Source organism: Chelonus insularis, unplaced genomic scaffold (genome assembly GCF_013357705.1).
Source record: "Chelonus insularis isolate UGA/USDA-ARS -01 unplaced genomic scaffold, ASM1335770v1 contig_397_pilon, whole genome shotgun sequence".
Taxonomy (NCBI): domain Eukaryota; kingdom Metazoa; phylum Arthropoda; class Insecta; order Hymenoptera; family Braconidae; genus Chelonus; species Chelonus insularis.
In genome coordinates this window covers 1,042,689-1,056,764 of record NW_023276552.1, presented here as the reverse complement: position 1 = coordinate 1,056,764, position 14,076 = coordinate 1,042,689, and the positions used below count along the sequence as shown (strand labels likewise).

Genomic DNA, 14,076 nt, shown 5'->3' with positions numbered 1-14,076 from the left:
GATAGTCTGTTGTTTAAGGGTTGCGACATGTATATGATGGACCTGGTGGGTCCTTCAAAGGATTGTTTTGTTCAGAGAATGGTTTTATGCTGTCAAGTAAATTGGCAGTAATAGTAGAGACTTAGCAAAATAAATTAAATGGCATTGAGGTTTCAAAATAATGTGATGAAAATTTTCTTTTTCTATTTCAACCTAAAGGAAAAAAATTACTTTTATGTATACGATTGATAGATGTGGTTAATTTTCAAATAAAAATGCAATTATTTTATATAAACTAGATTACCTTTATATTTTCATTGATCAACCTGGAAAGATTTAGACGGTTGATGAACAAAGAAGAGATACAAAAGAGAAGATCGAGCCGGCGGTGCGAACCGTTGACTGAACCACTGCTAAAGACACAAGGTATAGATATCTAATACATGTATGCGTACGCATATACACGTCTACATGTACACATTTCTGTATAAACTCTTTTGCAGTATGTCTCTCCGTAAACTAGTGATAATGTGTACGTTCTACGATTCTGCGCAACTTTTCATTTGCTTGCCCCTTCACCTGTACTCTTTATTTTTTATAGATATTTTATTCTTCACAATATATAATCGATATACAACACTAATAATTATTTAAAACATTCAACAATTATGCCATAATTGATGTCAGCAGGTTTTTAATTTTTTATCATGGTAATTTATTATATTTTTGAATAATTCATTTTTGGTGGATAAATTGGTTTACTCCAGGAAATTAGCTTATTAAAGCATTTTATTTTTTATAAAAATAGTCATATAATTATTATGTTAAATTAACTGTGATTATTATCCTTATTATTTATTATTAAAGTTCAAGATTTTTGCTTGCTAAAATGCCAAGTACTCTTTGAATTAAAAATTATGTCAAGTTAATTAAGAAATGAGGGCATTAATAATACAATTGCATTAAAACAATAAAGTTGTCCACTTTAATTAAAATTTAATTATTTTATAATTATCTTAATTAATTTTTAAATGATGAAAATCGACGATTTAAATTAGAGACATGTGCCCTCTGTAGTTTTTATGAAATGTTTCAAGCATTTTCTCTATCAATAATTGCAAAGAATACACTCTGCTTTATCAATGCCTGGTTCATACACCCGGTTATTGGTTATTGGTTATTGGTTGAATAATTTCCGACCGCAAAAATGAATTGGAAAAGACGTGGAAATATACAATTATCTAAAGTTAGAATATATTAACGAAATAATTAATTATTTAATTGCTATTGATCAATTCAGATATTAGTTGTTATATCTGAATTCATATTCGAGACAACGCTATTCCAATTTCCCGCTCTTTGAGTTGTAGATGGAGCTTGATGAAGCGTCAGATCAGTTTAGGTTAGAGTCTCTTTTGGGATCTGACGGTTTGAAATAGGTAGTGTAACCGAAAAAACGGAGCATTGGCTTGGTACGCTCAACTGCATTTTTCACAAAATTTGTTTGTTGTTTATTTACGTAAAACCAGATAACATTTATGACTTAAAAATACTTGAAATAAAAGTGTACAGTAAATCATGGAATATTGGAGTCAAGTAATTGTTGAATGGGTAAGAATTTTTCCAAGATCTTTAATATTAACATTGTTTTTATTACTGACGCCTCTTATTTTTTAGCTACAAAAATATTTTTCTGTTATTATTTATTTTTCAGATAAATTGTTTGGATGTCTGTGATAAGCCAATATCTAATATTGATGAATTACAAAATGATTCCAAAATTTATTCGAAATTTATTGAAGAACTGTAAGTATTTCATTTAATGTCGTTTGTATGTATTTATTAGAGGTTTTTGTTTATATTCATTTTTTTTTTATTTGAAGAAAAAGTCCAGCTCCTGCAGAAAATCTTGATCAGTCTTTGGAAATATCAAAATTCATCAAAGAAGAATATCCAGGTTTAGAAATCGACAAGAATGATGTTGATAATACATCAGAGCATGTTTATTATGTATCAGTATTACTCATAAGTGCTTCACAGAGAGTCAAATTCCACAAACCGATGTATTCTTTGAAGAATGATACTCAAATTATTATCAAACAGTTTCTAGAACTAGTTTTACCTTATGGCAAAGACCTAACATTTGACATATTACGTGAAAGCATCATAGAACTTGCTGATAGTGCTCCTAAAACACCTCCGATGACGCCAAAAGAACGCCCACTTAGAACTTTTCTCACTTCACCAGCAGCTAATTCTGCTTACAGATATAAAATAATAAATCAGTGCAATCGCGAACTACGACAGTGCAAAGCAGAATTAGAGACAGCGAAATTTGAAACAATAGATTTAAAAGAAGATGTAAAAAAGTTAGAAGACAGAGTACAACATTTACAGAAACAGTTAAATAAAAAAAATGAAGAATTGAGAGCACTTAGAATAGAGAACACAAATACAAAAACGCCCAAGTCTTGCCGCAAAGACAAAGATGATAATTTAGAAGAATATTTAAAAAGAGAGATTAAAGACCTAGAAACACATAATGCGAAACTTCAATCAGTAATTAACCAGTTTGAAGAACAGCAAGAGAACTTAACACGTCGTTTAGCCTCAAAAGAACGATGCAGTACAACGCTGAATGCAAGAGTCAGTGAGTGTGAAGATAAAATGGAGTCTTTGATCAATCAACTAGAAATAAAAACGCATGAATTGTTGGATTTAAGAATGCAAAATGAAGAACTAAGAGCTCATATTAAAAAAATACAAAAACATCCACCAGATACAGAACAAAGTTTTGAAATCGAAAACACGCCGCAAGTACATTTGCGTAGACCATCAACACCCGGACTAAATGTTAGTGAAGCTGCTAGTTCTATTATTGATATACAATTGAAAGAAGCTCATGAAGAATCAGAAAAACTTAAACATGAACTTGATAATGTTAATCAAAAGTTGAACGAAGCTATTCAGGAATGTCAAGAATTTAAGAATTTGAATGATTTACTTAACGAAAAAGTATCAACTTTGGATGAATTCAAAATGGCACTGGAAATAACTGAGGATAAATTAGAAAAAAGACAATGTCAAATAAATATTTTAGAAATGGAAAAAAAATCTTTGACAGATGATTTAGAAAAATTAAAAGAAGCTATTGCTGCTAAACAAACAGTTTTAAAAGAAACAGAGGAAAATAAAACTAAAGTAGAGTTACAATTGTCATCTGTCAAAGAAGAATTGAATAATTTGAAAATTTTATTCGATACTACGGAAGATACTCTAGCTCAAACTGTTGCAACCAAAGAAGTATTGGTAATGAAACTTTCAGTAGCAGAGACTAAAATAAATTCTTTAGAAGAACTATTAAATACACAAGCAGATCAGCATAAATTAATGAAAGAGAGTCTAGAAGAAAAAATTAATTATTTGGAACAAAATATCTCTATACATTTAGAAGAAAAACAAAGATTTGAACAAACTATTCAACAGAAAAGCGAAGAATTAGAGAATTTTGCTAAAGATCTTGAATCTAGAAATTCAGAGATTCATTTATTGAATGATAAAATAGTAGAGCTCGAAAAAACAGTCGAAACTTCAAGAGAAAAAATTATTAACTTAGAAAATGATATTTCTATGAATTTACAAGAAAATAAAAAATTACAAGAAACCATCGAGCATCAAAGTATAGACTTGAACAAATTATCTACAGACCTTGATGATAAAAATTCAGAAATTAACTCATTAAATACTAAAATAATGGAATTAGGGCAGATAATAAATGATTTACAAACAAAAATACTCTATTTAGAAAATAATATTTCTGAATATCTGGAAGAAAAGAAACAATTTGAAAGAACTATTGAACAAAAGGATCAAGAATTTACACAATTAAGCAATGAAATAGAGAACAAAAATTCTGAGAATATTTCATTGAAACATCAAATATCAGAAATAGAGAAAGAAAAGCAAATTGCACATGATAAAATTCATAATTTAGAAAATAATGTTGTTGCATTATCAGAAGACAAGGAACGATTGGAAGTATTTATCGAACAAAAAAATGAAGCTTTCAATAAATTGACTCAAGAGCTTGACAACAAAAGTTTAGAAAATAACTCATTGCAAGATAATATCTCTCGATTGGAAGAATTAAAACAGAATACTGAAAGTAAAATCCTTAATTTAGAAAAAAATGTTACTGAACTTTTGCAAGAAAAAGAACAGTTCGAAAAAATTATTGAAGAAAAAAATCACGCTATCCAGAAATCATGTGATGAGCTTAATTATATGAATTCTGAAGTAAATTCATTGTCATCTAAATTGTTAAAGTCGGAAGAGATAGCGAAAAATGATCATGAAAAAATAAATAATTTGGAAAATACCATTTTAAGGCACTTAGAAAACGAACAGCGTTATGAAGGTATTATTAAACAAAAAACGGAAGAATATGAAGGTTTATTAAATGAGTTTGGTGCAAAAAATAATGAAATTGATAAATTAAAACAAAACATATCCCTGTTGGAAGATAAAATAACTTCCAGTGAAAAGTCTCTATCAACTTTGGAAATGGAACTTTGTGAATTAAGGGAGCTCCGTGAAGAGCTTCAAAGTCAGCTTGCCAATGAACGTGAAAGAGCTGCGATTTTGATGGATAATAAACGTGAATTAGAGTCGAAAATAAATGAAATGTTACAAAATAATGAGAAAAGAGAAATAGCTGATAAAAGAAAAATTGATGAATTAAATTCACTTTGTGAACTATTAAATTCTGATCTTTCTACTGCCAAAATCGAACTTGCTAAACGAAATTCTAAAGCTCAAGAATTAATGAGCGATCGCGATTTACTACAGAATAAATTGAATGATGTATGTCGTGAATTGGAAGGCAAAAATATGGAATGTAAAGAAATGGAACTACAAATTGAAGAACTGAAAAGAATTCAAGAACGAACTATGAGTAGTTATCAAGAACGTGAGAATTCTTCCAATGAAATCATCAATTCTCTAGAAAAAAAATTGTTAGCTGCACAAAGCATTTGTGAAACATTAAAGTTAGAGAAAAAATTGCAGGAAGAATCACTTGGAGTTATAAGTACGAAACTAGAGCAGTTGACTAAAGAAAAAATTGAATCAGAGCTGAAGATGAAAGAAGTAATTGTGAATTTGCAAGAAGTAAGAACAAGTCATGAAAGTGTAATGCAGGCACAGTCTAAGGCTTTTGCTGATAAAAATTTAGAGTTCGAATCTCTTGAGAAAAAACACGTGGAAATGAAGAAAATATTTGAAGCTAATATTCAACAGTATAAAACACAAATTGAAGAAAAAAACTGTGAATGTGAATCATTAAAACAAACAAATGAGGATCATTTGAAAAAAATCAATGATCTTGAAACGGATTTAAATACAGAAAGGAAAGAATTAAAAATAGTGAAAGAAAAATGTGATTTATTAATCAGTGATATTGATGCTCTTAAAACATTTAATGACAATTATTTGAAGATGATTGAAGAGCTTAAAATGGACCTGAAGACTAAGACAGATAATTTAAGTAAATTACAAGTAAAGTGCGATAGTTTATCTACTAATTTGGAAGAAGAAAAGAAAAATTTGAATGAAAAAAACCGATGCAACGAAGAGCTTTTAGAGAAGATTGATGAAATGAAAAGTACATGGGAAAGAAGAAATGAATATTTGTCTCGACTGGTTCGAGAAAAAAAATCATTGCAAGATTTATTTGAGGAAATAATCATGGATCATTATGAATTGAAGGACAACTTTGCAAATATTCGTCAATCCTGGAAGAATCATTTAAATAGTTTTAAGCGTATTTTCGTAGAGAAGAGTTCTTGTAACGAACTGCAACAATTGGAAGCTAAAAAGACGGAAATTGAAACATTAATGAGTGAATTTGATAATAAGCAATTGAAAAGTTCCAAATCTTTAGTCCAAGTTCTTCAGAAAATTTTTTCATGCTTACAAAAAAATACCGAACATGTTTATGTAATTCCATTAGAAAAACTAGAATTGAATGAGACTGATATCAATTTAGAAGATGAATTGTCTCTTCTTAACACTGAACTAGAAGAGAATAAATCAATGAATCAAGACTTCGAAGTTATAAGATCTAAAATTGATGAGTTTTCTAATGCCTTTAATTCTTACGAGACAAATATAAAATCTGGCACCATAAAACGCGAACCAAGACCTGAAGAAAAATTACAAAATCAATTAGATCAACTATCAAAAGAAAAGAAAGACTTGAAAGATAAATTAGATGCTGCAAGAGTAAGGAATGCAAAGATGGAGAAAACCTTTGATGATCTTAGAAATGAAAATAAAAAAATTAAAGCCGAGATGTCTGCAATGTCTTCAGAGCATAAAAATGAAATAGAACGATTGACGGCCTTAAAAGAAGAGTTGCAGAGCCAAGTAGAGCAACTTCAACAAAAAAGTGAAGAATCAGATAAAGATAAAGAAGCAAAAGAGAATGATCTTGATACTCGAATGAAAGAGGTTCACAACGAATATGAACAAAAACTCGAGAAAATAAAACAAAAAATGAAAAAAGCATATAATGAGCAGGTCGAAAAAATAAAAAGTGAACAAGAAAAAAAAATGGAAGAGAAAGTAAATGAAATGCAAGCCAAAATGGATCAACAGTGTAAGAAATGTGCTGAAGACTTAGCGAGGTATAAAGCTCATGTTGGTGAGTTATCATCACAAATGTGGAATGTTGGTGAGAAACTCTTAACAGAGCAACAAGAAAAAGAATCACTATTACAACGTTTACGTGATCTGCAACATAGATATAATACAACTATTAATGAAATCAATCATTCATTTTCTCTTAATCGTCATCAAGCTAATGTTAAGGCTATCGAGAACACTTTTAGCCACGACCGATCGGATGCATCAACAAGATCAAACTTTCGAGCAGTTCAGTTAATAGAAGAAGAAACTACAACGACCAGACGTCACAGTGTCAAGAGTATTCAAGCTATGGGAAATGCTTTTAACGTTGAAGATGAAGAAGGTGAAGTGTTTGACAATATATACTTGACAGATCTAAAAGAAGGTAAATTCCGTGCTATTGAGCCAGCAAGTGATTTCGATCGGTTGTCAGAATTACGTATGCGTAATTCTCTGTGTCTTCCTCATCTGAGATCTGCTTATGCAGTAGAAACTCATTTACATCCAGTCGCAATGACAGAAGAAGATATTAAGGTAAATTTCAAATTTAAATATTTGTATTTGATTATCATTAAGTTGTTTAAATATCGCGTAGGTGTTTGAGTAGATAGAAAAATATTATTTGTATTGTAGAGTGGTGCAACAAGTGAGGACGTATTCAATGACAGTCTTAGCCAAAGTTTACTCCCAGGTCAAAAAGCCAAGAAAAAAGACCGAACACAGGTAAAATATTAAGTCAGCAACAGCGTAATTGTCATTAATAGCTAAATATTCAATGTTTTATTGTTGATGTATATGTGTATTTTTTTTTATTTGTGGTAGACCTCATATAAAAGACCTGGACCTCCTACTCCTAGTAAAAATGGTGGTAGATTATCACTTCAAGTAAGTCGTTGATAATAAGAGTGTATTTGTCAAGTTCAATAACACTCACTAAACTCTAATATTTTTTATTATTTAATTGATTTGATTTATTTTTATTTATTATAGGGAAATGAATTAAGAAGTCCGAATTCAAGGATATTACGAGATCGAAATAGTGAAAGACGGACAACAGCAACGCCTAAGCGTATAAAAAATTTCTTTGGAAATACTTTATCAAGACGTCAAGATGAGGTGAGAAGATCAATTACGGATACGATTCTATTGTTTCTGCTCCTCTTCATTTTTTTAATCTATCATAATTAAAAATATTGAGTTATTTTGGAAATTTCAAACTATCTGTTATAATTATCCTTCTCTTTATCCTTAACTATTATAGGTAATTAATTTTACACCGCTTTTAATCATTTGTTCATAATTTTGTTTCTAATAAATATGTTTATCAATAATTTTTCAGAATACTCCAGCAACTCCAAAACGTAGGCTTAGTAGCATGTTTCGTAAATCAAGACCCACAGAGAAGAGTTAAATAATATTATAAGTTATTGCATAAAATATTATATTGTATTTAACTTTTTTTTATGTTTATTATAAAAAAAATAGTACTTTTAATAAAAAACTAATAAAACTACTTAATATTACAGTGTTAATAATATTAAAATTATTATATATATATATATATATCTTTATGTATATAATTATTACTTAATATTCATATCTCTTCCAATTTTGTCAGTTCGTAGAAGTGTTTCTAGTGGTAACGACTTTACCACATGTAACAATCAATAAATTTAAAAGAACATATATATTAAAAAAAAAACGAAGTATAACAATTTAAGTATTTGCATAAAGTGATAGTTCTTGAAGTAATGACTTTGTTGTGAAATTAACTTCTTCCCAAATTTAATCCGAATCAGATTCCTGAAAAGAATTAGAAATCTTATTAATTATTTTTAAGTACTTTTTTGAATTTTTTGAATTTAATTATGTGTATTTTTTAATAGATAAAAATAATTTAATACTTGAGCGCATTGGTATCTTATAATAAAAGTTTTTAATTCAATTAAAATAAAATAACTACTTACCATGTACTGTCCTTCAACATATCTTCCAGAGTTTCTTGACGTCCTTCGCAGCTCTCGAGTCCCAGCCTGTTCTTGGCTTCGACGCCTTGTTAAAAAAAAATTCATAAAGATAAAGTTTTTTACATTAGAAAAAAATGAACCTACCCTCTGTTTCCTTGGATTTGTAGTGTTTTAAGTCTATCATCAACTTCTTGAGAAGGACTTGGAGGTTCTTCTGATTGTAGAGGTGACGATGGAGTATTTGGCTCATTTGTATCAAAAAATCCGGAAATTTTAGATCGTGCATTTGGTGTTTTACTCGCACTAGGTCTGAAAATAAATAAAGATTTAAGAAATTTTTTTTATTCGATTTAAAATTATCTAAGAAATAAATTATTTTCTACTTACGGCGTTTTCTTCGGCGGTCGTTTCTTTTTTTGTTTGCTAAAAGAAATTTTCACAATAACTATTAATGTTTGTAAGGATCAAGGAGCATTTAGGGAATTAAATGGGTATTACATTAATGAATTTAACATCTTTGTTTACTCAATGAATAAAAATTTGTATTATCGATAAACCAAAATACAATTTCTTTTAATTTAATTACTTTGTATGCAAAATATTTTTTATTTATCTATAAATTTTTTTTAAAATATAAATTATACATTTTTATTGATCTTTGTATTCAAACATGATTAGAAAAATAAAAATTTTGGAAATCAACCGAAGGGGGAAAATATAAATACTCATGTACTGGACAATTAAAGTCTGTAGTTGATGAGAATTGCTATGTTTTCCCACAGTATCCCTAATGCTCCATAACTATTCAATTATAGGTATTTTTCTCAGGACTGACTAAAAGATCAGATTGTTAACGATGAGCTGGTGCAGGAGGGCCAGGATTTAAGACATCAATTCCTGAAAAATTATATCCATGTTTCTTTGACAATAAAAAAAAAATGCAAAAATTGTGATTGCTTAGCGTTGATCCCTCTTGCACTGAGCTATCGATTCAGGTTATAAAGAAGCAAGTGGCGATTTATTATTCACACAATTTTTAATACAATGATTACTTCGATAACACTTTCGAAGTAAACAATGTTTTACAATCAAATTTATTTAAAAAAGCAACATAAAGATAAAAATATTGTAGAATTCATTACAAAAGCAGATAATAATTGATTAAATCAATAAATAAAATCATAATTATTGCAGCTAATTTTTTTAGTTTAAAGCAAATGAATGGGATAAGGTAGTTGATACAGCAATGAACGTCTAATTGAAAGGATTAACTCACCCCATGATCTCATGGTCAGAACCTTCATCTGCTTCTTCCGCTTCCTCTTCTTCTGTAATTGGAAATAATATTATTAAACTATTTGATGTAACATTTCACATAATATTTTTGTAAATTGTTAATATATAATTAAATTAACCTGCTAACTGATCCTTTTTACGTCTAGTGTAAGCTCGTTTACTTGGTACAAGAACTTGATCAGTCTCTCCATGTAATAAACTATTTTTATAAAATAGAAGAGGCTGCCAGTCTTCTCCTCGTGATGATGGCATTCCAGCAGGTAATCTCTTATCTAAGAAGTTTAATCTGTAAAAAGAAAATAACATTTTAATCAACAAAGTTTATATTTAATTAATAGAAAGCAACAGAATAAACTAAACTTACACAAGTCGTTTGTCTTGCTTTAACAATTTATTTGTGAATTCAGAAAGAATTTCCAGGTACAGTAGATTTGGTGGTGGTCCCGTTGGATCTGGTTCAACACCTTGAGGTGGAGTAATAGCAAATAAAATACCTTCTCTATGCAAAGCTGTGATGGCTTCACGATTTTTCACAGCATCCAATCCAAATGACAAAGCAAATCGTTTAGCGAGTTCTTTTATTGCCATAAATTCCTCACTGGTTCTATTGACTTGTCCATGTTCTTTTAAAATTTCATTGTAAAGAGTATTCAAACTCAATTGCATTGTTAGTGCACAATTGACTTTATTAATATCTCTTGCTTTACCTAACGTTGTTTTTATTATATCACCATAATCATTGTAGTATTTAACATAATGTTTGAAGACATCTGCCGCAGCTTTTGTTGGAATTATATTATAAACGATTAACTTACAATATCCAGCAAGGAAATTACGTCTCTTATGCAGTTCCTCAATACGTGAATGCTCATCATGTTCATCATCTTCTTCTTCAACAAAGACATATTCTTGAATAAACTGATTTAACATGCTCTGCATGACGGAATCAGCTCCATAAATAAGTTTATGTAATAAAACGTTTGTTTGCGTTCCTAATTGATGACAGAATATAACAAGTGCATCACATATTCTATTGTAAGCTTCTTCTCTTAAAATAGTGATATTATTTCCTTCACCAGCAACAAAGTACCTCATAGAGTCCATAAAATTATACAGCCTGTACTGTAATTGTTGCGCCTCTTCTTCAGCTCGTGAACTCGTATCTGTAGCTTCTATCAGTTGATTCTGACCCCAGAGTAAAGAAAAGAAGCATGCACTTATAGCATACTTTCCAGCTTCTTCTGGGAATTGCTTGTTGGGATTTTTTGCATCTTCAATATCACTATAGAGAGAATCCCAAATGTTCCAACTATTCAAATTGTGGCAGCTATAAAATATTGACACTTTCTTAAGAGAAATATTTACATTGAAAATCTCATCCTCATCGGGTTGTTCTCCTTCTTCGACTACATTTCTATAATCATCTATTGATTCTTTGTATTTATTCACAATAGAATCGATTAATGTTGAACGTGATATATCACATTTGGTAAAAATAGAAATACTCTCTGCACACATATGTTCCAAAGTCTTGGCTGCAGTTTCTAAGACATCATTATCATGAGATTTCTCGACTATGTTATGTATTTTTTCCAACAACGCCTCGAGGTATTTCTCTTGTCTAGATTTAGTGTAAATGTCTAATTCGAAATACTGAGGAATTGATAATAAATTTGTTAATTTATCAGGATCTGCACTGTATTTTTCCAGTAAACTTGGAAGCTTCTGAATAAAGTGTTCCGTCAGTCTTTGCTTATCATCTTGAACTTGTTTTTGTTCCTTTGTCGATAACATTTTACGTGTAGGCCCCCGTCCAACAGGAGCTTCACCCGTTGCTGCTTGTCTTATGCAACAAACCATTAACTCAATTAATGAAGTTTCTTTTTGATTATCCAATGCCTCTTCTTCTGGACCTGGATCTTCTAACAATAAATCTGTCATGCATTCCCAATCTTTCATCATTGGATTTGTCTCTATCAATGAATCCACTAAATAAGCTCCGTGTTCATGTAATTCAGATTCAATGAAAAACAGAACTAAATCGCGAATTAATGGTGTATTTGGAAGTCTCTTTTTCCCTCTTTTAGTTTTTACACCTGCCACCGCTTCTTCGTCAGGTGTAAATAGACGCTCATTGAGAAATTCACCAGCAGCTTGAGCGACTGCACGATGTGATGAATACACTAATTCATATACATGTTCGCAGTCTTTGTCAGTGAGAATTTCTCTGTGATGTTTGAGAATTGATATAACAAGCTTTACAGCTTGTACAGCTACATCGTATTCTTTATCCAGTGTCATGGCAACAATTCTATCTTTGAATTTACTTGTAAAAAGTTCCAGTTTAGCTTTTAATTCTTCTGATGCGTAGAGCGGCTGTAAAGCTTGCAAGCATTTCAATCGCACTTCACCAACTTTATCGTGAAGGGTCCAACCGATGTATTTGAGATATGAATCATCAAGAAAGTTCTGATGAAATTTTTTCATCCATACACCGATTTCTGCCATACATATAGCGCGTATTTCTGGTAGCGTATCTCTGTACCTATGCACAAAAACAGATTTGAACATATAAGTAAGCATATTTTTTATTTCATCCATATTTTCTTCAAGTTCTTTTCTCTTGGACATTAAAGATTCTAATCTATCATTAGCTCTTTTTTCTCTAGCTTTCTGTCTTTCAGCTTCATATTGACGTTGTGTATTATCAAGATTAACCGAAACCGTCAAAGCAACATCTACGAGTGCAGTCATTAATTTCATTGCTGCAAGCGTGGCAGTATGACGAAAAGCACGAACTTGAGAATCAGATAATCCAGTTAATAGTGATATTACGTTATCCATAAGAAATTGATCATAAATTATTGAGTACTGACACTGACGCACTAGAATTTGCACAAATTCACAAAAGTTTGTTTTGAACTTTTTCCACGGTTGACCAGTCATTATTAATGGATATTCCCCACTTTCTTCATCGAACTCTTCTGTCATTTTTCGAATAATAGCTACGTGTTCCATACTAGCTTGCATTTCAGGGGTGATCCGTCCTTTACATCCACTAGCATTGATAAAAAATTGCATCAACATCAGAAGAGCATTATCTCTATTCATTTTATACTTTTCTATCCATTCATCAACGACAGTAGTAAGCGGAGATCGATTATTTTTAATCACATAATAAAGACTAGTTTCATCTTCTGAATTGCTTGGGTGTACAGTGCGTTTTCCACGACCTCTTGTACCACCTCCTCGACCTCTTGTAGCTGGAGGTTGCGCAGGAATAAAATCAGTATCTACTTCTCTATACTTTGGTTGACTTACAGGTCCTCCAGTCATCCTTGCACGAGTATTTCTCGTAATTCTTCTGTTCGATGTAGCAGGTGTCATTGGTTGTTCAAACTGAGATGAATCATTTGCCGATTGATCTTGATAATTGACTTGAGAAGTGCTCGGAGAACTGTAACTCTCTGAAGAATAATTTTCTGACCTGAAATTAAAATATCTATTATTGAAACTTGAATAAAAAAAATTATAAAATGGTTAGAATACTTAACCTTGCATAAAGCTAGATTTGAACTAAAAATTTTTTCAATAAAGTACCAACGTTATTTATTAACTGAATTAAATAATTAAAAATAATATAGTTTCATACCTAGGTGTATGTGCAGGTGTTTGCGATGATTGATTGTAAGGAGTGTAACCAGCGTAAGTTTCCTGACCGTCTGTACCATTGTTTTCATTCATTGGCGTCATAGGCTCTTGATACTCAGGAGGTGGATCATCCATGCGGATCCGCTTACCACCACGTCGAGGCATCATCTTTTAAATTGTGATTGATACTTCTCGTTACTTTTTTTTGTGTAAAAAAATCTCTAAAACATCTAAACAATTTATTGCAATAAATATTTAATCGTTACAACAAGCGGGAGTTTAATCTTAATCGACTAACCTATAACTAAATAATTACTTAGTGAAAATAAATATATATTAAATATGAAGTACTTACTAGGCTTAATAAATAATAATTATGAGTCATATAATAAAATTCCAGTGATAAAATACTCTAAGTTGTAAGAAAATAATACCGCCAATTTCTCTCAAGCAGCCATTTTTTATACATGTTTGGATTTACTACTTGATCCAAATG

At 30.5% G+C, this 14,076-nt stretch overlaps 2 protein-coding genes across 4 annotated transcripts; one reads left to right on the top strand and one right to left on the bottom strand.

Moving 5' to 3' along the window:
* Positions 1-1,409: 1,409 nt before the first annotated feature.
* Positions 1,410-8,184, top strand: mud (mushroom body defect). Of its 2 annotated transcripts, XM_035084836.1 has the most exons (7): positions 1,410-1,590; positions 1,694-1,785; positions 1,863-7,200; positions 7,300-7,389; positions 7,489-7,551; positions 7,657-7,782; positions 8,006-8,184. In XM_035084836.1, exons 1-7 carry the CDS (start codon positions 1,558-1,560, stop codon positions 8,075-8,077), a joined length of 5,814 nt encoding a protein of 1,937 aa, XP_034940727.1. In that variant the 5' UTR covers positions 1,410-1,557; the 3' UTR covers positions 8,078-8,184. The 2 variants fall into 2 exon arrangements, with proteins under 2 accessions (XP_034940727.1, XP_034940728.1); XM_035084837.1 differs by lacking the exon at positions 7,489-7,551.
* A 61-nt stretch (positions 8,185-8,245) lies between these two features.
* On the bottom strand, positions 8,246-14,062 carry SA (stromal antigen). Of its 2 annotated transcripts, XM_035084839.1 has the most exons (9): positions 13,936-14,062; positions 13,582-13,810; positions 10,294-13,416; positions 10,049-10,215; positions 9,910-9,961; positions 9,021-9,056; positions 8,778-8,942; positions 8,634-8,718; positions 8,246-8,469 (listed from the first exon to the last, which is right to left on the bottom strand). In XM_035084839.1, the coding sequence occupies exons 2-9, from the start codon at positions 13,746-13,748 to the stop codon at positions 8,452-8,454; spliced, it is 3,813 nt and encodes a 1,270-aa protein (XP_034940730.1). In that variant the 5' UTR covers positions 13,749-13,810; positions 13,936-14,062; the 3' UTR covers positions 8,246-8,451. The 2 variants fall into 2 exon arrangements, with proteins under 2 accessions (XP_034940730.1, XP_034940731.1); XM_035084840.1 differs by lacking the exons at positions 8,246-8,469; positions 8,634-8,718; positions 8,778-8,942; positions 9,021-9,056 and adding an exon at positions 9,266-9,530.
* Between the last annotated feature and the right edge of the window lie 14 nt (positions 14,063-14,076).